A 27,836-nucleotide genomic window follows, 5' to 3' on the forward strand; every position below is an offset into this window, starting at 1 on the left:
CCACAGCCGGGAACCGACAGCCCGGGATGGGGGGACCGCCCACAGCCGGGAACCGACAGCCCGGGATGGGGGGACCGCCCACAGGAGGAAACCGACAGCCCGGGATGGGGGGGAACGCCCACAGGAGGAAACCGACAGCCCGGGATGGGGGAACCGCCCACAGGAGGAAACCGACAGCCCGGGATGGGGGGACCGCCCACAGGAGGAAACCAACAGCCCGGGATGGGGGGACCGCCCACAGGAGGAAACCGACAGCCCGGCATGGGGGGACCGCCCACAGCCGGGAACCGACAGCCCGGGATGGGGGGACCGCCCACAGGAGGAACCGACAGCCCGGGATGGGGGACCGCCCACAGCCGGGAACCGACAGCCCTGTGCGGACAGCCCAGGGTGGGGGACTCGCCCACAGCCTCTTACAGACACCTCCGATCAGAAAGGCCGGGATGGGGACTCTCCCCTGACAGCCCTGTGTACAGACACCCCTGTACAGACCCGCCGGGATCGGAGATCCTCCCGAGGCCCGCCCACAGTCCCTCCATGAGCCTCACGGCCCTGTCCAAACGCTCCTGGAGCTCTGTCAGCCTCGGTGCTGTGACCACTGCCTTGGTGTAGCCTGTTCAGTGCCCAACCACCCTCTGGGGGAAGAACCTTTTTCTAAGATCCAGCATAAACCTGCCCTGACACAGCTCCAGCCATTCCTTTGGGTCCTGTCAGTGGTCTGGGGAGCAGAGAAAGGATCTGCCCCTCGGGAGGAAACTGCAGACCCCTGGGGTCTTCCCCAGTCTCCTCCAGGCTGAAACAAACCAAGTGTCTTCAGCCCCTCCTCATGTGGCCCCTCCAGACCCTTCACCGTCCCCGTGTCCCTCCTTCGGACATTCTCCAACAGCTTTAGATCTTTTTTTATGTTGAGGTGCCCAATTGCATCCCCAGGACTCAAGGTGAGGCCATCCCCAGCCCAGAGCAGAGCAGGACAATCCCCTCCATCAGTGCTGTTTTCCAGCCTGGCATCCCTCAGTCTGCCTCTACGTCCAGGGCTGCCCCGTCCCAGGGGCAGAATCCAGCACTTGCCTGTGTTAAACAAAGCTGGAGATGTATCAGGCATTTCTAAATGGGAACAACAGCTCCTGACACTGCACTGATACAGCTGCTGTCTCGTGGGTACCAGGAGACACCGTGGGCCAGGCAACTCTCCCTGCTTCCTGAGGGACTGCCCTTCCCAGAGGGATGTGCCTGCCTGTGTCCATCTCCTTGGAGCAGCGCTACTGCTCCAGCACAGCCTCTGGCCCTCAGGAACTGCTCCCACCCATCTCAGAGAGGAAGAAGCACCGTCCCTGATGCTTCATGAGGGAAGAGCCCAGGTCCTCAGCCCACTGCCAAAATCTGCTGTGATGACTCCTCCGGATTCCTCTGGGATGTGTAAAGTGCCAGGGTGGATCAGGAGCGTGTTGGTCTGAAGTGTAGTGATGCAATGGAGAGATGATCCCATGTATCTACGCACTGCATTTACATAGAGGTGTAAACAAACCACACACAAATGAGCCAAATCCCAGAAAGAACAGGACCTCAGGGATATTTCCTGGGTCATGGAGGGCTCTCCTTCCATGAATCCCTTTGGGAGCAAAGGAAAAGCAATAGGCTCCTGATGCTCCTCTGAACAAAACATCACCCAGACCCCTCATTTTGGTGCCTGTTTCCTTCCCTGAGGGACAGGGGAATAGAAGGAAAAGCCCCAGTGTGATACATGTCTGTGAAACAAGTTCCCTGGGGAACAACGGGACCTGGACAAGTTGTCTTCCTCAAAACGATGTGCAGGGAAAGGGAAAGATGGGACAGTCACCCTGTCCTGGTGTCAGTCCTTGAAGGTGCATTGTCAGCTTAGAAAGTACCTGTTCAGGTCAGAGCTTCCTGATTTCTTATAGCAGCTCCTGCTCCAGTGCCACTTCTGCAAGGTTCTGATTCCAGTAGTGGCATGAATAATTAAAAAAGCGATGATGTGTCAAATTCCAGGTACACTGGATATTTTACTAATGCTTCCAGGGGAAAATACCTCCAGGTTGTCAGGAAGATCAGACCTGCTGTGGTACAGAACTGCCTGCCAGGGTGATCTCTGTCTTTCCCCAGTTGGCATCATCTCCACTCAGGATAAGTGGCCAAGAACAGTTGTAGGGAGATTTAGGAACTATGAAATACGATTTCTGTGACAGACCAGCCTCTTCCCACACAGCTTTTTGCAGTCCTAATACAGAATTTTAAATAATTCCAGGGAAAACAAAATCCCAAAGTTGCTTTTGTTCTGTATTCCATTGGTCTTTCCAACAAGACTTTCTGTCTCTTCTTGTTTTTAGGGAAAATTAAAACCCATTTATAAGGAGGATGTGAGAGGTTGGCACTGTCAGCAGGTCTGATATCTCCTCTCCGTTCTCTGGTGCTGTGCTGGAAACACACATGGAGCACAGCTGGTCTTGTGGAATAGGTGGATTAGCTCAGGCTTTAGCTGATGTTGGAAGCTTCATGTTACATTTTTAATTACTGACAGCCTGAAGTCACTGTTTACCAGCTTATTATGGAGTCCTTTTTCAATGTAACTAAGACATTACTCATGGGAAGGGCTCTGGGAAAAACTGGTGTTTGTAGTGAATCCCAACTGTGTAATTATTATGGATCTAAAAATTCTTGAGAACTGGCGTTATTTTGACCATTTAACAACAGAACTTTGCATTGTTTATATTCTCCGTTTTCTTAAATGACTGAAATTTCTCCCTCCCAAGAGTAATTGGGATAAAAGTAGCAGGAATGCGCCAGAACTCCATTTCCTACAGTTCCTGGGCTGTGGCTCTGTGGAAACTTCACTTAAGGAATTCCTCCAGCAGGAAATAAATGATCTCTCATGGGTGCATTCCTCCAGGAAGGATTTAAGGAAATAAAACCTAACAAGAAAAAGCTGGTAAGGAACTTCAAGACATCAGGTGGAAGTGTTGATTCTCTTTGCAGTTCATGCTGTCCCAAAACACTTCAGGAATTTTTATATCTCCTTATTACACTGGAAAAACCACAAGCTCTTCACTTGGGCTGATCCATGGGACTAAAATAATTTTTGTCCTGGCTCAGTGAAGTGGTTCAGCAGGAGGTTTTGGGGATATTTGGGTGAGATCTGTGTCCATGAAAGGAGCAGGAACATCAAGGGACAGGCCCAGCCTCCTCCAGGAACCTGCAGAGATGACCAATGGGAAAAAGGAGGAAGGAATTTTGTATGTCAAGGAAATAATTCCATTTTCCTTTTGCCTCTGCTTGACTATCCTGGATTTCCTAATAAAAATTGCTATAAAAAGGAGACAGACCGGTTATCGGATTTGGTGGTACCTGAAACGCTGTAACCCGGCAGGACGGTGGGTCCACAGCAAAGCTTCGCCCCTGAGCTTTGTGTGGACATTTTCCACAGGATCCGTTTCCCACGGGAAGCTGATTTGTCACCACAGGATGAAATACCTCCCTCATAAATCTCAGGTTCCTGCTGTGTGCCCAGGCTGAGACCCTGCCCTGTGCACACCCAGGGGTTTTGCTCTGCTTAGATCCAGTTTTGCTCATATTTTATTTGTATTTTTGTTGTAAAGAAAATGTTTCTTTTAAAAATATAATATAAACCCTCTTTGTACGTATCCTTCAGCACACTGAACCCACCCCTGTGTGCCCTTTACCCTCAGAATGCAAACTGGTGTTCCGTGGATGTCAATCCATGTGGAATAACCTTGGCAGGGAGACACAATGAATTAATTTTTAATCCCAGAATGTGTCAGGCTGAAAGGAACCACAGTGGCTCACTTGGTCCCACCTCCCTGCTCCAGCAGGGTCATCCCAGAGCATACAGGACAGGATTGTGTCCAGAGGGTTCTGAAATATCTCCAGTGAGGAGACTCCATCCACTCTGGGCAATCTGTCCCAGTGCTCGGTCGCTACACAGGAAGGAAGTTCTTCCTCATGTTCAGGTGGAACTTCCTGGACATCAGTTCCTGCCTGTTCCTCTTGTCCCAGTGCTGGGCATCCTGGAGCAGAGGCTGGTCCATCCTCTGTCACCCCTCCTTTAGATATTTATACACATTAATAAGATATTTCACGGAATCCCAGAATTGCTGGGGTTGGAAGGGACCTCTGGAGATCATCCAGTTCAACCTTCCTTGTCAGAGCAGGCTCACCTGGAGCAAGTGGGTTTGGAATGTCTCCAGAGAGGGAGACTCTATACCTTCCCTGGGCAACTGTTCCAGTGCTCTGCCACCTCCATGGAAAGAAGTTCTTCCTCATGTTGAGGAGGAGTTCCTCATGAGTTTTTCCGCATTCTTGTGTTTTAGTTTATTGTCATTGCTTCTTGTCCTGTTGCTGGGCACCACTGCACAGAGTCTGGGACCATCCTCTGACACCCCTTGGAAATATTTGTATGGACTGAGGGGATCCCCTCTCAGTGTCCCTTCCCAAGGCTGACCAGGCCCAGCTCCCACAGTTCTCCTCAGAGATGCTCCAGGCTCCAAATCATCTTTGCGGCCTCTGCTGGTCCCTCTCCAGGAGCTCCACATCCCTCGTGTCCTGAGGAGCCCAGAACTGGACACAGCACTCCAGATGTGACTCCTCAGGGCTGAGCAGAGGGGCAGGATCCCCTCCCTGACCTGCTGGCAATGCTCTTCCTGATGCACCCCCGGATCCCATTGTCCCTCCCGGCTCCAGGACACACGGCTGGCTCAGGGACAGCTCGGACTCCCAGATCCTTCTCCGCAGCGCTGCTTTCGCAGATCACTCCAGGGTGTGCTGGTGCTGGGGTTACCTCTTTCCCGGATGCTGAGGTGATCCAGGCAGCGCTGCTCCCTTTTCCCTTCCCAGGGAAGGCGCTCTCTTTCTGGGCAATCCCGCAGGATCGGGACGATCCCGGCTCGCGGGCTCCCCCCGGCGGGCGGGCGCTGCCGCTGCGGGGCTGGCCCCGCCCCCGCGGCGCCGCAGCCAATGAGGGGCCGCGCCGAGGCCCCGCCCCCGTCGCGCCCCCGGTGCGGCGGCGGCCCCGGCAGTTCCCGGGACACGCGGGACGGGCGGCACAGGCGGCACAGGCAGACATGGAGCGCGGCTTCCTGCCGCCCTTCCCGCACTTCGCCACCCGCGCCATCCACGCCGGCCAGGACCCCGAGCAGTGGCGCTCCGGGGCCGTGGTGCCGCCCATCTCTCTCTCCACCACCTTCAAGCAGCGGGCGCCCGGCGAGCATGCGGTGAGTGTGGCCGCCACCGCGGCATCGGGTCACCCCCGGGGCACCGAGACCCCCACGGGGGTACCGAGCCATCCTCGGGGGTACCGAGACACCCAGGTGGTACCGAGACACCCACGGGGGCACCGAGCCACTGGGCACACGGGGGGAGACCCCCGAAGGCCCCGCTTTGGGAGGTCCGGGAAGCGGCTGCCCCTGGGAATGGGAGGGAGCTCCCGGTGGAAATGTTTTCCCACGTGGCAGCTTCTGCACAAACCGAGCATCTTTTCCCCGCTGGTAGCGGTGGTTTTGCCCAGGGAGGATGTGGAGTCTCCGTCACTGGAGATATTCTAGACCTGTGTGGACACAATCCTGTGCCATGTGTTCCGGGATGACTCTGCTGAAGCAGGGAGGTGGGACCAGGTGAGCTACTGTGGTCCCTTCCAGCCTGATCCAGACTGTGATTGTGTTTTTCTGGGAACTGAGAGAGATTGGGATGATTTCCACGTGAAACGGAGAGGAAGAGATGCTGCTTCCCAGCTCCATGGGCTGCACAGAGCCAGGACTCTGGGAAGCTTTACCTGCCCATTTTCCAGATGCAGGGCCCAGGCAGAATCTGTGTTCTCCTTCGCACACATTGTGTGAGAGGCTGCTTTAGTTTTCCTTCCAAACAGAAGGAAATATTTCATAAGGATTTTGTGGCTGCCCCACAGAAAGTACTAGGAAGGTTTCAGTGATCTGTCCTGAAGTTTCTGATGGGCCATGGCACAAACCTGCCCCTCCTAAACCAGGGTCTGCTCCAAAGCCACAGGCTGAACTGGGCCGGCTGGGCAGAAGGGATGTGCCTTGGGATCCCTGATTCCACACAGAATTCATCTGGGAATGCCTGGGAGCAGGAGAAGCCCTCAGAAGGAGTCAGCTGCTGTATCCACAATCCTGATGTCAGGCTGTTCGTGTTCCTGCTAGGAGCTTTGCCGGAGCAATCCTCAGGATTCCAGAACACGAGGAAGTTGTCATTAAACAAGAATTCTTAAAGAATGCAAATACCAGGGTGCTCAGCAGGTTTTCTGTAACAACTACATCCAGCATGCATGAGTGGTTTTCCCCATTAAATCTTCTCAGAATTCCCATAAAAGCTGGAGCAGTGAGTTGTGGAAGTTGCCAGGGACACGTCTGGGTTTTCAGGAAGTGACAGGCACAGTTGGCCCTGTGCCATCTCTGAGGCTGAGTGTGGTGGAGATGGGAAAATTTTCCCTGATAATTCCCTCCAGAGAGGTTGTGGAGTCTCCTTCCCCGGAAATATTCAGGAACCCTCTGGACACAGTCCTGTGCCATGTGCTCTGGGATGGCCCTGCTTGAGCAGGGAGGTTGGAGCAAATGTCTCACTGTGATCCCTTCCAACCTGACCCATTTTGAGATCTGAGAGTGAGTGGACTGTGTCAGCCCAAGACCTTTTCTCCAACACTGACCACAGACGGATGTTTAGGAAAAAGTAGGAGAATGTGGGTGCTTCCCCAGTGTACCCCTAGACAGCTTTTGCCGATGGGAATGCCCTGTTGTTGTGCCAGGAAGCCCTCCTGCCATTCTGGGAGGAGCTGGATGCCCCCAGCAAGGGCTCTTGGAGGCATCTGGAAGTAGTATTGTCTAAAGCTTTCCCAGTGCTCTCTCTTACATTGTCTCTCCCTCCTATTCCAGGGATATGAGTACAGCCGGTCTGGGAACCCGACCCGAGATTGCCTGGAAAAGGCTGCGGCTGCCCTCGATGGAGCCAAATACGGTGAGTAATTCATGGCTTGGGGAGGGCTCAGGGCAACCTGGACTAGTGGGAGGTGTCCCATGGCAGGGGGTGGGACGGGGTGAGCTTTAAGTCCCTTCCAACCCAAACCATGCCATGACTCCACGATCACAGCTCTGACTGCAAGAGCGGCTTCAGGGTGTCAGAGTCCAGCAGTTATTGTTGGAAAGTCCAGCTCAGTCCCTGGGCTTTCTGTCGTGCTTCTTTCACTGTGTTTGATGCCTGAGATAAGCTGAATCCATCCCTGTGCAGCAGCACTGGATGCAGTGGGAGGGGGAGCAGGCAGCCCCTGGTCCCAATATGTTTCCAGTCTGGCACCAGTGTCCATCCTGGTCCTAAGCTGTGTAAATCAAACTGCTGCTTTAACTGGCTGCACTCACCAAGTGAGGGAGAGTGAGAGTGACAGTTCCTTTGAGAGGCAAAGTGAGGGAGGTGAAGGCAGGTCTGACCAAGTTGTATCACATCAAACACAGCCTGTCTGCCACTTACTCTGTTCTGTTCCAGGTTTAGCTTATTCTTCGGGCTTAGCAGCTCTTCTGAACATCTGTCACCTGTTGAAGACAGGGGACACAGTTATCTGCATGGATGATGTCTATGGAGGTATGTACAGCACCACGGGGGCTTTGATCTTCACCGTGCAAAGGATCAAATGGACCTGAACTCTCTGAAATTCCCCTTTTCTCTGAAGCTTTTTCACCTTGTGAGAACACACATCACTCCTGTCTGATTCAGGTGTTAGAATTTCAGGCACTGAAATATTCCATTGGCACAACGTGGAGGTTTAAAAATATGTAACAACAAATGTGTGTTTGAGTGAGGGGAAACACCAACATCTTAGTGCTGCACTTACCTTTGTTTGCAGGGCAGAACCCTCTTTTCAGTGGCTGGTATTTCTCTGATCCCTTCCCTAGGTTTAACCCTTTACCAACAGGGACTATCTGGACTGTTCCAGACAACTATTCCATCATCTCCCCCCAAAGCACAGCTTCCCTCTGTTGTCCCCGTGCTTTCTGAACACTTCAGAGATGCCACAGCCCACTCTTAGGTATTGATCTTGCATCATATTTATCAACAACTCCCAGTCCCAGAGGGCATCTACCAAGCCAAGTCCTTCAGAAGGTCACCCAGAATTCCTGAGGAGGAACATGCTGGCAGGACGTGGTATGACAGTTCCTCGGTGTGTGACTTCTGTTCCATTGGTCAGCAGGGCTGGTGTCTCCAAGGCCTTGGCACAGAGAGATCCAACCTGCTTTGTTATCAAGGGAAGGTTAGAGGCAGGTTTCCCAATCAGTAGCTGGAAAACCTGGAAATCAACTTTCCTTTTCCTTAGACGTGCTGAGTGTTTGCCAGTCAGTTCTCTGTGCTTGTGCACATCAAATCTAAACACACACATACTTGCTTTGCACACTGAAGTGCTGTCATGCCAGAGAGTATTCTCCAACTGCAGCTGGAGACAGCAGGAATCTCTGCTCCTTTAACTCACAGCTCTCTCACCACAACTCAAATCAATCATTTAACCAGAGCACATGGGCAGTTCCTCACTTCTGAAGGGCTCAGGGGGTATTTTTCAAGCAAAACTTGCTCACCTGCTCATTAAAGCCTCGACCTGGGGTGGCTTTTGCAAAGATAATTTAATTGTTTTTCCCCTGATTTTTTTTTCCATACTTTTGTTATAAAAAAAGCATTTCCTTAAACCCCCAAACCACTGAGCTGTGCCTTCAGTGCACAGAGTCTCCATGTTCCATCCCTTCATGCTTTGATGGCAAACTGCTGTTGGACAGAAGGGAGTCCATGTGGGAGAACCTTGGCAGAGACACCCAATAAGTTAATTTTTAATCCAGGTGGTGTTTCCAGGTAGTGTGTTGCTCATCTATTGATCAACTGTTTGCTGCTGGATTCTTCTTTTAATTTTCTCAATGAAAGGTTCCAAAGACAGACAGGAAGGAAAGAATCACTTTTAATGGAATGATAATAAACACAGTACTGGAGTCTTCCCCTTGATGCTTCTCTGTTTAATTTTCTGATCAAAAAACCCCACTGATATCAAATACTTCATAAATCACTCTGATCTCATATTCCCATTACTACATTTTCATGATAATTAAAACTACAACAATTTTTAAACATTTTTAGAAATAAAACAATACTGATTTGTCATTTACATGCAGCACAAAGCAGTGCCCTCCTGACTTTCCCTGGATGATACAAAAGACTGGACAGCAATGAAGGGAAGTCCAAGGAACTTGTTTCATTATGTGATTTTGGGTTTTTTTTAGGCACAAACAGATACTTCAGGAAAATCGCCTCAGAAATTGGTTTGAAGGTAGTTTTTGTTGACTGCACAAAACCAAAATGCCTGGAAGCTGCAATTACACCACAGACCAAGGTAGGGGAGAGGGAAATGAATGTTGTTAAATAGTTTTATTCTTGCCTGCGTTGAATTTGGTGTCTGTGTCGATCTGAGGGGCTGCAGGGGTTGGGGCACAGCTGGTCCTACCAGGGCATGTGGTCATGTTTGTGCTGCCTCATGGAAAATGTTTTAAGAAGATAAAAAAAACACCCTGGAGAGAGAGAGGAGGAGGGAAAAGGTAAGAAAGAGCAGAGGGAACACTGACCTCAGAGTTGGAGGTGCTCCATGGCACTGGAATGGATAATCCCCTGATCCAGGGAAGTGATTCAGACCTTTGGGTGTAAACACTTTGTTCTTGCTCCATCAGGCCTTCTCCAGGTGGGATGAACCTGGATTTGCAAAAGCTTTGCTGGCTTCCCATGTTGAGTTTGTGGGGAATCACCTCAATCACCTCTCCTAAGCAATCTTCCCTTGCTCCAGCAGGGAAGCCTTGTTTCCCCTCTGGGAAGCTGGCACTCAATAAATTAGCACTGAAAGCACTTCTCACTTACCCAAGGGGCATCAGCAGCACTGCAAATCTCTGACCTGGTGGTTTCTGTTGGATTTGTGCAGCTGGTTTGGATCGAGACCCCCACCAACCCCATGCTGAAGGTCATCGACATCCGTGCCTGTGCTGATGTGGTACATAAACATGGGGATGTTCTCCTGGCAGTGGACAACAGCTTCATGTCTTCCTATTTCCAGGTGTGTTCACCATTATCCCATTATTCAGTGTAGTTGAAGGGACATTTTTGAAAAGGGAAGCACCAAGGAACTGTAGTTTTGATCTTTGCATTGTAAAATCACCTGCTCTGTTTCTACCTGCAGGTTAATGCTGCTGGTTGCATCCGTGGAGGTGTATCTGTCATTCAAAAATCATGGATTTTGGTTCTTACTGATGAATATCACAGCAGGCCTGTTAAAAAGTGTCCTGTTTCCTGACTTTGGCGTTTTTATAGCAATTCTTTTGTATGTGCTGTTTAAGCACTGCTCTGAACCACTTGGTAGTCTAGAAAAAGTAGTGAAAGAAAAAGTTAAAACGAGCAAACTTTGTTCAATCTTCCTTTGAGACATTCAATATTTCTTCAATATTTTGGTATGTGGCTTAGAAGTTCAAAACTTTGTCTATAACAACTGACATAACTTTTTTATATGGATAACACGAAGTGAAGAGATTTTCTTAAGTTCTGAAAGTGTTTCAGAATAATAAACTTCCAAGTTTTGTTGATCTTCATATGGAATGGAAATATGCATATAAATTTCCCAGGAGACCAAGCCAATCCCTTGTGTTTTAGATCTAAAGTCACCCTTTTTGCAAAGTGCAAAGGGAAAGTGTCTGGTTTTGTTCAGGGTACTGAGATCTTCATGAATTTAGGGAGTTCTGCACAAAGTGTTAATGCTTAGCTCCAGCAGCACTGCAGTTGGTCTGGGAGATTCCAGAACCTTGGTGATTCCCCCCCTGCAATGTGTTACTCAGTTCAAAATTCACAATTTACTTCAGAAATGGGGGTGTGAAAGGCACAAAGTGAACTGGGCTGGTTAATGAGTCTGGGTCAGCCTGGTGCCAGTGCTAATGATTAATTTTGGTGAGGGGAGTAGGTAGTGTTGTTAAACCCCTCCAGACGTCAGCTGGTGCTAAGCAAATGAGAATTTCAGAGTGATTTGTATGTAAATATTGAGCGTAAAAGGCATTTTTCCATGGTGGTTCTGGCTGTGCATGGGGAGTGAGTGTTATCCATGTTCCTTGGATGGATGTCCATGTTCAGTCTGGCTCAGCAGCCTTTAGACCTGCTTGCTTTGTTACCTTTTAACACCCTGATGCTCTTGGCTCTTTGGAATATGTTTATATTACGTGCAACATCACTCAGTGATTAATTAAAAGGATCACATTGTTCACGACCTCTTGCCCATCAACCTCTTGCTTCATCTCACCTTCAAAAGGCTTCTGGGAACAAAGCTGGGAGGTGAGGGAAAACAGCTGGCAAAGAAAACCTCCTTTCCTCCTGTTTTCAGTTCTTTCAGTGCAGTATCACCAATACCTGGAAAGCAATTTTTTTGCTTTTCAGACTGTGTTGAAGTCTTAATTTTCTAAGGAAATCCACTTTGGAGAGTAAATACCATTATTTTTCTTGCCTCAACTAAGCAATAGAACTATTTTTTCCAAATATGAACTATATGTTAGATGGATTCAACCACTTCTCTCCCTGAAGCCAGTGGGAATTGGACCAGTGCTGTTAAATCACATTCGACTGTGCTTATCTTGAATTCAGTGTCTCCCTGTGCTTTTGGTTTTATCACATATTCAGTCATCATTCTCAGGTTTTTGTGTTTAAGGTGTTAAATTTTTGTGGGTTTTTCATTAGTTTCTCCACTTATTTTTTGCTGTGTAAGCTCCCAGCCTTTTTGGATAGCTGAAAGTGAACCTGGCTGCACACAGGCTTTAATCAGAACTGTGAATTTAATTTTGTTTCAGCGTCCTCTGTCCCTGGGGGCTGATATTTGTATGAGTTCTGCGACCAAATACATGAACGGTGAGTGTGGGAGTTCAACACCTACTTATTGCAGGATTGGATGGAATTTTGGGAAGAAATCCTTCCTGTGAGGGTGGTGAGGTCCTGGCACAGGTTGCCCAGAGAAGCTGTGGCTGCCTCATACTTGGAAGTGTCCAAGGCCGGGTTGGATGGGGCTTGGAGTAACCTGGGGTAGTGGAAGGTGTCCCTGCCCATGGCAGGGGGTGGGATGAGATATTTAAGGTTCCTTCCAACTCAAACCAGTCTGGAATTCTTTGATAGTATGAATTATTATTATTATAAAGCCATGCTGGTTTTAATTTGGCTACAACAAAGCAGGTGCCTTCAGGAGGAGGTGGGTTGGGAGCTACTCTCCCTGAACCAGGAGTTGCTCACGAGGACATTCCTGGTTCCTGCAGTGTCCTGGCAGGTGGCAGAGGTGTCCTGGGAAGTGCCAGTGCAGGAGACAGTGCTGAGCAGAGCTTTAGAAACAGCCCAAATCTGCCTTATGATTTCTGCCTGCACGGGAAGAAGGGCTAGAGCTTCAGGAACAACCCAAGGCCTTGCAGAACTGGGGTTTTAGTAACACCAGAATGGAGAAACTGGGAGGTTGAGGCAGAACTCTGGAGCAGATGGAATGGCTGATCCTCTTCTTGTCTTCATTTGTAGGGCACAGTGATGTGGTAATGGGGCTGGTCTCAGTGAACCGGGATGATCTCTATGAGAGGCTCAAATTCCTGCAGAACTGTGAGTACTGATACAGGAAATACCTGGAAATGAATCCTGGTCACAAACCAGCTCCTACTGGGGAGCGTGGGAATGCACACAAGTGGGAATTCTGCCTAGCTCAAATGGGCAGAAATGGGAATAATAAAATAAATTTTTATTTTAATAAATTTCAATACAATTAAAATAATGTTTAAATTAATAAAATAAACTTAATAAAATTAATGACACTGGTCTTCACTTCCTAACTGCTCCTAGAGAGCTGATGAGGCACATCCTGGAAGCATCAAGGTCTGTCTGCCTCATGCACACCTGCAGTTAAAGGGGTTTTTTAAACTCACGCATCAGAATTTTCTTATATATGTTGATTTCAAGCATTTTACTGCCTCTTAATTGTCAGCAATAAATTTCTGTATGGGATTGTGCCTGCCCTCTGCCTACAGCAGAGACAATAAAGGTATATTATGTCTAATAAATAGAACCCTTGAGGCTTCAGCTTGTTAATTCACCTCATTAATTGGCTCCCCACATGTGTGAGATGAGGAGGGCAGATTGCAGCAGGTGTCTTCCCACTTTGTCTCGTTCCAGCTTTAGAAATGTTGGAGATTAGGTCTATATCAATTGTACTAAAACCCAGACCCACCCCTTTTTTCTGAGGAATTTTGTCTCCCTTCCCCAGCTCTCGGGGCCGTCCCGTCTGCCTTTGACTGCTACCTGTGCAACCGGGGGCTGAAGACGCTGCACATCCGCATGAAGCAGCACTTCCACAACGCCATGGCCGTCGCCCGGTTCCTCGAGTCACATTCCTGCGTGGAGAAGGTCATTTTCCCAGGTGGGTTGGCAGGACCTCTGAGCAGGAAGTGTCCCAGAGGGTGGGTTTGGGTGCTGTGATGCTCCGTGTCACAGTCACCTTCGTGTGGTGACTCAGGCTGGGTGTCCACCTTGGCAGAGGCTGAGGGGGAAGCTGCTCCTCCTTGGAAGAAGGGTCATTCACTCCAAGTGACTCCCTAAATTCCAGGGCTGCCTTCCCACCCTCAGCATGAGCTGACGAAGCGCCAGTGCACGGGCTGTCCTGGCATGATCACCTTCTACATCAAAGGGAACCTCAAACATGCTACTGCCTTCCTCAAGAGCCTAAAGGTAAATGGCAATAAAACACCTCCTCGGAGGGACGAGGGACTGTCCTGCTGAGGGGGATGGTAGAAGTGGCTTTTCTTGGTGAGGGGAGAGTCTTTGTCTGTACTTGCAAAGCTCCTCAAGTCTTTTGGGTGTGACCCTCTCTAAATAATAGATAATTTGTAACTGTAAGGCTGATGAGGGGAAACAAAAGATGCCTGAGCTCCTTGGAAGGGTTTGTTTGCACAGCAGGTGAGGTGTGTCCAGGTTAGCCCAGGAAATGCTGCTGACAAAGGGCCTTTTGCCAAAATACGTGCAGGAGCTGGAAGCAGAGGAGATGTGGCTGGTGTAATACTGCTGGAATATTTCAAAGTGCTCATCAGGAAAATGAAACATTGAGGAGATCTGAATCATGAAGCACAGAGGGAGTCCCTCAGTTTAGGGAATGGTTAGTTGTTTAGTTGACCCAAATAACAGGTTTTTGCTGTTTTGCCATGTGTTCATTCTGCCTGTGCCCTTTGATGTGTTTCTAGTCTTGATCTCTGGTTAATTTGCATCCTGCTCTGGTGGTTTTGCTGGTTTGTTCTTGGAAAAAACAGTAAGAACTGGCAGAGGTGAATTAGAACTTCCTGCTGCCCCCTCTCTAACTTGCCAGCTGATGTCACCCACTGAAAATGAATTTACTAAAAATATGATTTGCCCACAAAATATCCTTTAACCTGAGAGAAAGGACTGAATCCTGGCACAGGAGATCTGCCAGCTTTGACTAGAAATATCAGGGAATGTGTCCCAGGAGAAGTAGTTCCTTACAGTTATCCAAGGCCTTTGACTTGGATGACCATCAGTTTGTCACTAGGCTTGTCCGAAAGTAAAGTCATTCCAGAGAATCATAGAATCCCACACTGGTTTGGGTTGGAAGGGACCTTAAAGCCCATCTTCTTTCACCCCCTGCCACGGTCAGGGACACCTTCCACTATACTAGGTTGCTCCAAGTCCCATCCAACCTGGCCTTGGACACTTCCAAGAATGGGGCAGAATGAGTCTGTTTTAAATCTTAGTAGCTCTTACTTGCTAAATGTACACTTTATTCCTGAATTACACTAATACCATTTATAAAATAAAAGTTATTATAGAAAAACAGAGGGAAAAAAAACCCTAATCATTCTTTTTCCTTAATGTCCTTGAAGTGGTCACTGCCCCAAGGCTGCCAGAGCTCAAGGAGCATATGGACAACGCTCTCAGGGACAGGGTGGGATTGTTGGGGTGTCTGCAGGGCCAGGAGTTGGACTCATGATTCTTGTGGGTCCCTTCCAGCTCAGGATATTCCATGATTCTTTGACATCTCTTTCCATGCATCCATGGAAACTTGGATTAACTTCTGTCTTTCACACTTCCCTTTCACCCTTGTTAACTTGTGTTCCATCTTTCTCGTAGGTGTTCGCCCTGGCTGAGAGTCTGGGGGGCTACGAGAGCCTGGCAGAGCACCCGTAAGTCATTCTTCTATCTTCAATAAGTCCAAAAAGGCTGCAGAGTCCCCAAAATATTAGTGGGAGTTCTACAGTTTTCCAGTCCCCAAGGCCAAGCTGTTTTCCATGTAATGAAAAGAATGGTGTGTTGTGTAGCACAAACCTAGCGGAGCGAGTGAATTCTGTGAATGTGAGAGTGCAGCGATGGAGGAATTTTGACTGGAAGACTGGGATTTAGGAATTTGTTGCTCTGAAAACAATACAAGGACTCAGTGCTTGTTGAAATTGTGGAGCAGATGGGATGGAGGGAAGAGCTGTGCCATGCTCCCTGCTCACACAAGAGGGCGTGGTCAGTACGTGCACCCAACTGCCTTGTTCTCCCTGTCAGGATTTTTTGCGGGAATCTTAGTAACACTTGGCCACTCCTGTTAAGGTTAAAAGGCTAAAAAGAGGATTTATATGGAATTAGATTCTTTTACTCAAAGCCAATTTGCTTTTCAAAAAGATACGTGGGAATTTATGGCTTTTTGTGTGCTAAAGCATTTCAGGTATTCATTTTAGAGTAACAGCAGATCTTAAACCACTCCAGCAGCTGGAAGAAATTGTGAGTTGGTTGGTGGACCACAGGGGGAAATACCCTCTTGCCCATATCCTCCAAACCTGCAGAGAGTAAACCCTTCAGTGCAATTTGGTACGGTTTGACAAGAAGAAACCAGAAGTTAATAGAAAACAGAAGATTTTATACTGGAGGTTATTCACTGCAGCTGCTTCTCCACATGCAGAGCACAGCTTTTAGAGCAAAAAAAAAACCCTAAAAAACTCTGGAAGGAAGAGGAATGGGATTTTCTCCTTTTTTAGCCCCAGATTTTTAAGTATCCACTTCTTATTAATAATTTGTAGCTTGGAAATGCTTTCCTGAAACTCTAAAGTCCCTGACTTCACATCATTTACAGTCACTGCCACCCACGAGCTCTTTCCATCTGTGGGTTCAGCAGCGAGTGGCACAAGAAAGGTGTAAAACCTCATGAAACTTTGGGGGTGCTGGCAGAAAACCAACTGATTTGGGCTTTACTGAAGAAAGTGCAAAGTTCTTAGGAAACAGGCTGGTTTTTGTCCCTGCAGGGCCATCATGACCCATGCCTCAGTGCCCCAGGAGGACAGGGAAGCTCTTGGCATCACTGACACGTTGATTCGCCTCTCTGTGGGTTTGGAGGATGAGGAGGATTTACTGGCTGACCTGGACCAGGCCCTGAAGGCTGCGGTGAGTGTGTTCTTACCCCCTAAAAATCATTCCATGTCTCCCTGACTGACACCTGGGAATTCTTACCTCATTTACATTTTAAGCCTCTCTTAATCAGACCTTGGATTTAAAGCTCTCCCTGTCAGGATTCCCTGTACAAGGTTTGTGTCCTGGTCAATCACAGTCTCAACTGACACGGATTCAGGTACAACAGATGTTGGAGTCATGGGAATATCCCTGCTAAAGTCAGGCTCAGGGAGACTCTCACATGGGCCTAGAAAGGCTCAGTGTTTGTTTCAGATTTTTCCTGGCACGGTTGAAATATATTAAGGAGCTTTAAGAGCTTCTCTCAAACAGTAAGTCCAACATTCAAGTACTGCTGTTTCAGTCCTGATGCTCCTCTCCCACGGGTCTGGATTTCAGACAATGGATTTTTTGTGTGTGTAGGGTTGGTTTTTAATGGTTTTTGTCTGGTTTTTTTTCAGGTTTTTTTGTTTGCTTTTTTTAATGATAGGAAAAGTTATCATCATTAACTACACATATTTCTATTTGCCAGCACAGCATGAAAATAATCTAATACCAAAATGTGTCTTATTTATGAAAAGACGAAGAAAAGTTTGTGGTTAATGAGGGGCAGAACATAATTATCTCTCTTCTCCCTTCTCCTTGCAGTTTGCATAAGCCTTGAGACTTAAAGAAGGAACTTGGAATTGGATGTTGCAAAGACTATGGAAGAGAACATGGAAAACCAAATTGCTCCTTTGATTTGCCTTTAGAATTTCAGTCTGGATTCCTGGGGAGTCTCCCAGGTGCTGTTAGGTTGGTTCTGCTGCTGCCTGGCTGTGCATGGACCGTGTGTGGCACAGCCTGGGCTCTCTTGTGGGTCAAGGTCTGTTGTCGGGAAATCCGTTGGGATTTCTGGAGTCAGTAATTGTGTGTGAGAGCAGCCATGGGCTCACTCAGGAATGTTATCCCAGAGGTCAGTGTTTACTCTGGTGGTTTGAGGTCACAGGGGGGTGGTTCCTGATGCTGCTGGTGGGATGCACAGTTCATTCTTTTCTACTCTTTCAACCCAACAGCCCAGCTTAAAAACCTGATTGGCCTTAGATTTATTTTAATTAGGTTGGAAATGTGCTTTAAAGCTTTTGTCCTCTGGATTTTTTAATGCAGAATTGAAAATGAAGCTTCGGAAATGGTAAATAATAGCTTTCTAATAGCTGTTAGCTATGGGAATGATTGGGACAATTTTAATTAAAATATGCTTTGAATTTCCTTGATGTCTTCCTTATTCTTCCATTTCCATGTGCTACTTGTGTTCAAAATCAAGTGATGGAATTACCCTCACACTGTTTAAATTTTCCTATGGGAAGAATATGTCATTGATGGTGTTACTTCTGTCAAGAAAAAGAGATGTAAATTTGGATATAGAACAACTTCTCCTGCAAATTGCAGTGTTCGGGCAGGGAATGCTCAGAGGGGCTGGGTGGGACAAGGCGTCCCTTCCCACGTCCCCCCAGGTGACTCTGCTGAGGAGCCACCAAAGAGGCACAAGTGCTGCAGGTTTTTGTTACAAGACTGACTGCACAGATCCTTCTTGGGGAGAACGTTTGGCTTTCCTAAACTAAGTAGAAATTGGACTTTCTGGGGTGTCTTTTTGCTTTGTGTCTCAGATTGAGAGCTGACACGGAATGGGAGTTGGGTGATGGTCACTCACCAGCTGATTCCAGGCTGCCTTAGATGTGGTCTGGGACAGCCCAGCTCATGAGCAGGAGAGGAAAGAGGGCTGGAGCTGAGGCAGGAAGGGTGTTTGTGTATCACCACACAAACAGAAATAGCCTTCACTATCTACAGTGATGATAGCCTGAGAAAACTGAGGTGAAAGTATTCACACACCTAACCACCTCATTTCACACTGATTTGGGTTGGAAGGGACCTTAAAGCTCATCCAGTCCCACCCCCTGCCATGGGCAGGGAACCTTCCACTATCCCAGGTTGCTCCAAACCCTGTCCAACCTGGCCTTGGGCACTTCCAGGGATGGAACAGCCACAGCTTCTCTGGGCAACCTGTGCCAGGGCCTGACCACCCTCACAGGGCAGAATTTCTTCCCAATATCCCATCTAATCCTGTCATCTGGCAGTGGGAAGCCATTCCCCCTTTTCCCTTGCCCCCTCCCAAGGGTGGGTCACTGGTTATACCAGGTCAGCAGCTCATAAAGCCCATCCACAGGAAGTCCTTATTCAGATCCATGTGTTTTTCTGGGAAGTGCAGCCCCTGTGCAGTGCCATGAGCCTGCTGGTTGGTCTTTGGCTGCTCCTGAAGGGCAGCAGTGTCTGGTTTCTGTCAGGAGAATCTCTCATCTCCCATGAAATGAAAAGCTTGTCCTGCTGCTGACGGGAATTTCCCTTATCCCATTTGTTTGGGGAAAGATAAAACTGCCAGCAGTGAAATTCTCAATGAATTGTCCCATGATTTTCTTGACACATAGAATATTGACCTGAAGCTGCCTCTGAGGTTGGACCTGCTGGGAACTGGTCCCTTCATGGGGAGGTTACAGTGGTAGGAGATGCACCCAGCTGATCATACACTGATTATTCACATTTTATATCATGGCCCCAACCTGTCAGAGCTCAAGAAGCATTTGGACAACACTTTCAGGGATAGGGTGGGATTTTGGGGTGTCCTATGCAGGGCCAGGAGTTGGACTTGATGATTGCTCCCTTCCAACTCAGGAGACTGTAGGATTCTATACATCTGAGCAGGAGATAATTCTTTGGGATCTCTCTCTGTATCTCTGTTCATGACTTTCCTGGATCCATTCCCTCTGACCCCAGCTTTGGGTTGTATTTCCCATATTCCATCTTTGTGAAGATAAAAGGGCACATTTCATCCTCGGGGTGATGTTGCAGCTGTGGATTCTGCGCTTGCAGGGGAATTTCTTTTTATGTTGAGGCCCAGATCGCTTGTATTGGCTAAAGATACATTTTTTCCTGGAAAATAGTGGAGCAGCACTAAGCCTGGAGATAAGACCAGTTAAAACAGAGGCAGAGCTGGCTTCCAGCCCCACCGTTAGAGTGGCAGCAGTGCTGGGGTCAACTTGCACTCCCAGCCTCAGATTCCCTGGATTTGAGCTTTTTTTGGCATTTCTCGCAGTCACAGCCTTTTGATGAAGGGCTCTGTGTTTTCCAGCCAAGAGCTGAACCACATTAGTCAGAAGAGTTCTTAGAAACTTCAGCTTTCACTTACAGGAAAGTTGCTGTAATTGAGGTCCTCTCTTTGTCAGCAGTGGATAAACTTGTCTACCCAAAAACTGTTGGGTGATCCCGCACAAAATTCCTGTTCCTGGAGCCAGCCACACACTTTGGCAGCTTTGCTGCTGCCCCTCGATGGACACATCATGAAGATGCTCCATCTCACTCTGCTTCTGCAAGGTCCGTGTCCGAGCACAAGCTGGGAATGACAGCTCATATCCTGCATATTTATGGATTTAGTGGGCTCAAAGGCATTAACTCCAGCCAGCAGATGCCCTTTGGTACTGGAACAGCTTCCCAAGCCCTGCACTCGCGTCTCCATGAATCACCAAAATGAGCTTGAGCCTCATAAGTGCTCTGTAATTCTTTTATCTCTGTTATGTGCAGGAGCTGACTTACAAATGCAATTTTTATTCCTCCCTTTTATCATCTCCCATCAGGAAAATATTGACTCTCTCGTGTCTTGCTGAAGAGCCGGATGTTGGGAAATGGAGTTGGAGATGCAGCTCTCACTCTGCCAATCTCAGAGAATCACGGAAGGGACGGACCCACAGGGATCATCCAGTCCAGCTCCTGGCCCTGCACAGGACACCCCAACAATCCCACCCTGTCCCTGAGAGTGCTGTCCAAACACTCCCTGAGCTCTGTTGGGCTCAGGGATATGACTTCACCATGGCCAAACCCAGCTCTGGGCCCACAGAGCTTCCCTTCCCTGGCACCCACAAAGGTGAAGGCATCTCAGTCTCTGAACACCCCCCAGGTCACTGCAGGCAGTCCCCATCCCACCAACTGGGCCCTGGAATGTCAGAGCAGGGTGGGAGGTTGGAAATGTTTTCCTCCCCAGGTTTTCAGCCATCATTTCTAGCTCTTTAGCGTGACTGAGAATTTATTTCCCCCCTCTTGCAAATCACATTTTTCACCTCTTTTGTCATATTCCTGCTTTATTAAACCCAAACTCTGAGTCTTCAACCAATCTGTGGGTCAACACCTGCCACCGGAGCAGGGCCAGTCCACATCTACACACACCTCTCACCCTGACAGACCTTTATCAAGACCAGCTGCAGAATTTGGGTAGGAAAATTTAACAGTTAAGGTTATTTTTTTCCAATATATCCACGTCTGCCTGTGTTTCCAAGATGCTTGTTGAGTTCTCACCATGGCGCAATTATTGACACTGTAATTAATGACTTTAAAAGGCTTCATGTGTTTCACAAGAGCAGTGTGAGATCTGCAGGAACGGAGCAGAATTCCATTTCAGTTGGGAATATTTCCCAAGAGAATGTGTCACAAAGGCTGTAAGAATGAAGAAATTATATTTAGATTATGTTAATAATTTATCTCTTCTCCTCTTCGAGGCTTTCATGAGGACAGATGAACGTAAAAGGAATTCTCTCACTTGGACACATGGGGAAGAGCAGAAACAGAGCAGTTCCAGCCCCAAGTCGCGTTTTCTGTTCCCAGGCTCTGTGTCAAATCAGTGCTGCTGCTTTTGGGGAGGGATTCCATCCAAACAGCCAGTTCTCAACTTGTTTCTACAGCATTTTGGATGAGGAGATGGGAAGTTTGGGTTTAAAATTTAGGAACAAGACATAATACAGCAAATATTTGTCTGAAGAGAGAAGCATCCCAGGACATCATATTTAGATGCTTCTGCCTGTGGCCAGAGCAGAAAAGAGAATGAACATGGAAGGAAGCAAAAGCAGAGAAAAAGTAAAAGCAAAAGCAATCAGATAACACAAAAAAGAAAAAAGTCCCCATTCATTGAACTTGATTTGATCTTGTTGCTTTTCAGATGGGATGTGGTCTCCTAGGTCTCATTTTGTGTTTCCCACAGGGGCGTGTCCTGCCCGGCAGCCCGAGGTCTGTGGTGGCTGTGGTTGGTGAGAACACGCTCTGTCCTTCACCACTTCCCTGGAATAACAGTAATAACAGGGAACCTCAAAACCCATCCAGTTCTATCCCGTGCCATGGGCAGGGACACCTTCCACTATCCCAGGTTCCTCCAAGCCCTGTCCAGCCTGCCCTTGGACACTTCCAGGAATGGGACAGCCACAGCTTCTCCCCTTCCCTCTGTGCCTTTCTCCCAGGAATGTCTGAACTCGGAGCAGGCCTCCTTCCCAAGCAGGCTTTTGTCACTGCTCTTGCTGTTTTCAAAGACTTATTTTGGAATCACTTTAGTTCCCAACACCAAATCTTTTGTGAGGGCTTTGACACGGACAGTAACTCACAGAAGCTTTAGCTGAAGTGCTGCCTTTGCCAACAGCCACAGATCTGTTCCCAGAACTGCTGACCATGTCCAACAGCTCCTCCTGAAACTCTTCCCAGGAGTTCTAGGCACGTTTCTGGCAGGAGCCCTTGTGTTTCCCATCATACTGGTGCCCTGCCCTCACACCTCCAGTCCTTGCTGGAGCAAACCAGAAGGTGAACATGGAGCACTCGGTGGGACTCAGTTTGACCTCAGTACTGCTTGGGAGAAAAGAGAAATCTGGGAAAGGGGCTCTTCTTCCCCAGGCTCTGGGCTGAGCTGGAGGGGAGCTCCAGGACATCTGGCAGGAGGAAGGCTTCTGCACCTTGTTGGGTTTTGGGGACTTGGAGGACCATGAGCAGGAGTGGATTGAGTCTGGTCCATGCAGGAACAGCCCGTCCCTATCTGAGCTTGGTCCCACCTCAGGTCTCTGCAGGAGCTTTCTAAGTTACCTAAAATTTTCGGAGACCCCTTCAGGTGACAAAACCCATTGTGATCCCTAATCCTGAAGTAAGTTACTTTTTTCTATTGTACATGAAGCTCCCCTGCTTCTTTTCCCTTGGAAACAAATTTCTTTCCAACTTGGCCATCGGGCCCAGAATAATTAATGAAAACTCCCCTGAGACTCCAAGAAACAAATGCCTCCATTTACAGCAAAGGTTAAACTCAATTTACTCTGTATTAAACCCATTCTTCAAAGAAAAATCCAAACAAATGCCCTGCAGGACTTTCAGCACAGGCAGCTGGTGCTGTGCATGTCACCTGTCCCCATCCACAGGGTCAGGACAGGGACATCTGCTGCCATCCCAGCTGAGGTGGGTGTTTGTCCAGCTTGTATCTAATAATCTAATCTCAGTCTGTGCCAGGGGAGGTTCAGGTTGGACATCTGGAGGAATTTCCTCATGGAAAGAGTGTTCAGGCATTGGAAGGGGCTGTGCAGGGAGGTGGTGGAATCCCCATCCCTGAAGGTGTCCAAGGAAGGACTGGAAGTGGCACTCAGTGCTCTGGGCTGGGTGACAAGGTGGGGATTGGGCACAGGTTGGACTCGATGGTCTGGGAGGGCTTTTCCAACCTCAGTGGTTCTGGGATTTTGTGATTCCGTGATCCTATGGCAGGGAATGTTTCCTGGCTGCTGGGAGCAGAACCATCCACTCTGTTCTGTGGATGTGCCTGTGATGGGAGACCCATAATGAGCTCGGAGGGGACGTGCAGGAGGACAAGAGCTGATCCCAACAATTCCCTGCACTGCTGTAAGTAGATAGAAACCTTCAGTTCATTACCTGGTGAGAAATGAGCCTATTATCCCGGGAATAAAGGAGATAGGGTTCCTATTCAGTGGCAGATAACGAGGCATCAGCTCTCCACTCTCGGCTATTCACAGTTACATCGCTTTTTACCTCCTCATTCCTTTCTGACACCAAATTTGCCCCTTCAGAAAAGACACAAATTCCATTTGCTCCAGCCTCAGCTCCTGCACACTCTGTGCTCTCCTTTCCCTCACCACTGCAGAGGCTTTCTGCCTTTGAGGCTTCAACCAGAGCCCCTTAATTTGACGATCACTGTGGGAGTTGATGAGGCTAGAGCCAAGATTTAGTCTTCCAGGGCTCTGGCAGCAGCTGAGCTCGTGTGGAAGTGAGGGTCCTTTGGCAGCAGTGTTTTGGAGCTGCTGAAAGTGCAGGGTGGGCAGCCAGGCAGGGGGTGAAAGGGTTTCATGTCTGCTGTGATCCCTCAGCTGTTCTTCTCCTGAAAGTTGAATTTCTGGGATGCAGCCCTTGCAGATCCCCTGTGCCTGCTCCAGTTTTCCTGGTGGTGTTTCCATCCAGCAATAGTAGCTCCTGCTTAAGGGACCCCTGATCCTTAGACCACCTTCCTGCTGTCAGCAGTGGCCAGGCCATCCGTGGGGTGGCCCTGTGGGATGACATAGGCTGCAGGGGTTACCCTGACCCAAGCAGAGACACCTCTACTTGATCGTATTCTGCTCATCCTGGGTCTGCAGGAGCAGGTGGCTCTTGACTGCTGACGGAGGATGGATGAGGGATGCTGGATGCTAGATGATGGATGATGCATGATGGATGGTGGAGGATGCATGGGCTGTGCTCCCAGTGATGGCTCAGGACAGCAACAGCAAGGGCCTCTCCAACATTAAACTGCTAATGAGGAGGAGTGCAAAGTTCCTCCCAAATGTGGAAGGACTTTTTGCAAACAGGATCCCAAGCATTCCCCCTTGGCTCATGGATTCCTTGTGGAACTTCTGTATGTATCCATGGAGTGCATCCATAAGGCTCCATGAGGTGGATGAGGCTTTGCTGGAAGTGATGCCTCTGCACATCCCTCTGCAGCTGGAAAATCCCAGCCTGACAAACACACTGTTGATGCTCTGGATCAAGCGTGTTTTCCAGGGAAATGTAGGAAAGCTGGTGGCTGATGGCAGAGCCTTGTTTGGGATCCTGTTTGCAAACAGTCCCTCCACATTTGGGAAGGTATGTGCAGCCCTGGCTCAAACCAGGGCTGTTAAAAAGAGAAGTAGCTGCTAAAAGATGAATATTTAATATTTTGTTATGTTCATATGCTTTTTATTGAACATGGTTTTTATTATTTCTTTATCAAACACGCATTTTGGGAAGCTTTGCTCAGCTGATGGGTGAAAAGTTCTTCAGCCCCTGGGTGCCACAGAGCCCCCTGCAAACCAGCTCCTGTGCCAGGAGAGAGACTTTTACTTGAGAATGGTTTTGAACTGAAAGAGGAGAGATTTAGATTAGAGGTTAGGAAGAAATCTTTCCCTGTGAGGGTGATGAAGCCCTGGCACAGGTTTCCCAGAGAAGCTGTGGCTGCCCCATCCCTGAAGTGTTCAAGGCCAGGTTGGATGGGACTTGGAACAACCTAGGAATGAGATGGTCTTTAATGTGCCTGCAAACCCAAACCAGTCTGGGATTCTGTGACTCCTCTGAGGTGCCCTGATGCTCCTCTGAACCCCAAAGGACCTTCCATGCTCACAAACCAGCCCAGAAAACTTGATCCAATCCTGATGCTCATGGGGACCCAGCTTTTCCCAGTGCCTGCAGCATCCCTACCCGGGGTGTATAAATATTCATGAGATGGGGAGAAATCCTTATCCCAGCATCTTTTACATAAAACCTCTCACTTGTACTTGCCCAGCTCCCCCCTGTTTGAGTGAGAGCACTGAGAGTGAGGCACAGGCTCACAGGAACCCGACTTATCTTCCTCCCTCACTGCCACTTTCCAACTTGGAGATATGATTCTCAGTCCTCCCATTTCCTTTGTTCTGAATCCCAGTTTATGTTTTCTCTAAGAGGTTATGCTAACACCAATCAAAAGCCCCACAAGTCAGTTTGCAAATTTTGCTGCCAGCCTTTAATGACCTGCTAAAAATAACAGGAATGATTCATCTGCTAATCTATGGAAACGGTGGTTATTTGCTCTTGGCAGCTCTCTTGGGCTTGGGCTTGGCTGCTGGAGATGACAAGTGTGAGCAGATGAAGGAATATTGAAGGGATTTTTCTTCTTTGTGCTACAGGGGAATGAAAACATTTTCTACAAACCCAGGTAGGGTTTTTTTTTGGCCGTGGGGAATCCCTTGGGGGAGGTCTCAGGGCTTTTCAAACCTGTGGTCCCAAATTTGGGCACAGATATCTAATGTTACTAATGTAATTTTTAGACAGAAGTATTTAAACAGAAATCATTTTAACCAGAGATACTCCAAACAGTGTGTTTGGGAAGCCCTACAAAGGCTCAATATTTTCTAATCTTTTAATAGGGGCTATTTAAATGCCCTAATAAGAAAATAAGCGCTGTTGTAATCACTTCTTTTTAATTGAAATAATCTCATTGGATTTGTTAAAATAATTTAATTTTTAATTCCAAACCTCCTCAGCCCTGCAGCACATTTACTGTGGAGGTTTCCCAACTCCAGCCCTTTCCTGACCCCTGCCACACAACAAGATACAAAATGCCTTAAATCCTGTTCCTTTCCAGCTCTCCTAGGCTGGATTAATATTAGATTTGATCAGAGCAGCTCCCAGTGCCACTGGATACATATGATCCCACCTGACCCAAATGGAGCTTCAAAACCTATATGGGCTGAAATTTGTTTGCAAATTATTTGGCAGCTGCTGGTTAAAAATAAATAGACTTTCAGAAATCTGTGGCGGCTTGTGAATGTCCCCTTAATGAAAAAACAGTCTATTTCCTCAAATAACCAATTTACTCTCTGTAATTCAATCACCTCTGTTGATGTCAAGGCTCTTTGCCCAAGGCAGGACATGCTGCAGCAGGCGGTCTGGGGGATCCTTGGGATCTGTCCTAGGATTTGGGTCTAGGCACTCCTAGGATTTGAGCAATGTGGACCAAAAAGCCATGGAACAAGAAATTAATCTTTTTGCTTTTTTATCAATGGTTATTTTTATGGTTTGAATCACAAAGTGACTCAGAATGGAAGGGTTTGAAAGCACATGTCATGTTTCCTGATGTAGCTCAGGGAGCTGGGGGGTCTCACTGCAGTTCTTATGGCCAGGATCTATTCCAATGAATGAAAAAGGTGCAAAACATGCCAAATCCAAACATCCCTTTGAAACCCTGTTTATTTAAATGTGCTTTTATCGCCATGCTGAGGAAGGAGAAAGTGCTTGTGTTTAGCTGTGGAAGAAAAATATTTACGTAACTCCAAAACTTCCACCGCTTCCCTGTGTCTGGCTCCCAAAGCTTGTCAGGAGGTTTCCTTCAGATTTTGGCATCTTCCCTGAGCCCAAAGTGGGCATGAGCTGCTGCTGGCTGCACACCCCCTGCAAGGCCACTTCCCTTGTCACCTCGACCAAGAGATCCGTGACCTCATCCCCTTGGATCTCCCACTCCAAGCATCTCTCTGAGTCACTGGGGGCATAGGGACAGGGGGCATAGGGACAGAGGGCAAAGGGACAAATCAGGAAAATTGGGTCCTGGGTCTTAATTCCCATCAGGATGGCAGGGTTGCCCTCAGTCATTGAGAAAACAGTCACAGGGATGGGTGTGAAGTGGGTGTGGAAAGATCTGGTGGATCTGGTGGTCTCCCTGTTGGAGTTCAGAGACTCCCTGTGGATTTAATCGAGGCTGCCATGGGAAGGGAATGAGAGCAGAGGACATGTCAGAACAGGTACATTCAGCAGTGGGAAGGGCAGCAGAGTGTGTGTGTGTGTGTGTGTGTGTGTGTGTGTGTGTGTGTGTGCACGCTGCGGGCAGGGCTTGTTTCTCCTCTGGGCTTTCATGAAGAAAATGAGAATAAAAGAGGATTTGCATGAGGTGAGGACAGTCAGGATGGTCCAGTGGTCCAAGGCACTGTGCCCAGGTCAGTGTTTCCCTGGATCCCAGGTTCCAATACCACTCCTGGTGTTCCCTTTCCCAGGGTAGCGTGGCCGAGCGGTCTAAGGCGCTGGATTAAGGCTCCAGTCTCTGCGGGGGCGTGGGTTCGAATCCCACCGCTGCCAGTACTGTTTTAACACCTGGAGGCCATCCAGAGGGATCTGGACAATCTCCAGGAGTGAGTTTTAACCAGACTAAGCGCAGGTGCTGCAGCTGGGTGGAGGCAACTCCTGGGATCAATCCAGGCTGGGGATGAACAGGTTGAGAGCAGCCCTGGGGGGTGCTGGTGGGTGAGAGGCTGGACATGATCCAGCCCAGAACCCGCTGCGTGCTGTGCTGATCCCACAGCCTGGACAGCACAGGAGGGGGGGATTCTGCCCCACTCAGCTGTGATCCCAACAGCAGACCTGCCGTCCCGCTGTAGGGTCCAACATCCAAAGGATGTGGAGCTGCTGGAGCGAGTCCAGAGGAGGCCATGGAGATGTTCCAAAGGCTGAAACCTCTCTGCTCTGGAGCTAGGCTGGGAAAG

At 48.5% G+C, this 27,836-nt stretch overlaps 1 protein-coding gene and 1 non-coding gene across 2 annotated transcripts; both read left to right on the plus strand.

The window, feature by feature from the left end:
* Window positions 1-5,035: 5,035 nt before the first annotated feature.
* CTH (cystathionine gamma-lyase) lies at window positions 5,036-17,733 on the plus strand. Its single transcript, XM_050306395.1, has 12 exons — window positions 5,036-5,243; window positions 6,915-6,996; window positions 7,519-7,614; window positions 9,291-9,400; window positions 9,977-10,108; window positions 11,877-11,934; window positions 12,583-12,660; window positions 13,319-13,471; window positions 13,658-13,779; window positions 15,190-15,242; window positions 16,344-16,482; window positions 17,134-17,733. The coding sequence occupies exons 1-12, from the start codon at window positions 5,094-5,096 to the stop codon at window positions 17,140-17,142; spliced, it is 1,182 nt and encodes a 393-aa protein (XP_050162352.1). The 5' UTR covers window positions 5,036-5,093; the 3' UTR covers window positions 17,143-17,733.
* A 9,617-nt stretch (window positions 17,734-27,350) lies between these two features.
* On the plus strand, window positions 27,351-27,432 carry TRNAL-AAG (transfer RNA leucine (anticodon AAG)). Its single transcript has one exon. It is a non-coding gene; the product is annotated as a tRNA-Leu (tRNA).
* The last annotated feature ends 404 nt before the right edge of the window (window positions 27,433-27,836 follow it).

The sequence above is a fragment of the Myiozetetes cayanensis genome, unplaced genomic scaffold (assembly GCF_022539395.1).
Source record: "Myiozetetes cayanensis isolate MyiCay16 unplaced genomic scaffold, myiCay2020 scf12, whole genome shotgun sequence".
In the NCBI taxonomy this organism is placed as follows: Eukaryota; Metazoa; Chordata; class Aves; order Passeriformes; family Tyrannidae; genus Myiozetetes; species Myiozetetes cayanensis.

Excerpts from the sequence above, each read along its gene's own strand:
- CTH (XM_050306395.1), top strand. The coding sequence starts at position 5,094 with ATGGAGCGCGGCTTCCTGCCGCCCTTCCCGCACTTCGCCACCCGCGCC. Across the intron at positions 7,615-9,290 it reads CATGGATGATGTCTATGGAG|GCACAAACAGATACTTCAGG; the intron begins GTATGTACAGCA and ends GGTTTTTTTTAG. Across the intron at positions 12,661-13,318 it reads GCTCAAATTCCTGCAGAACT|CTCTCGGGGCCGTCCCGTCT; the intron begins GTGAGTACTGAT and ends TCCCTTCCCCAG.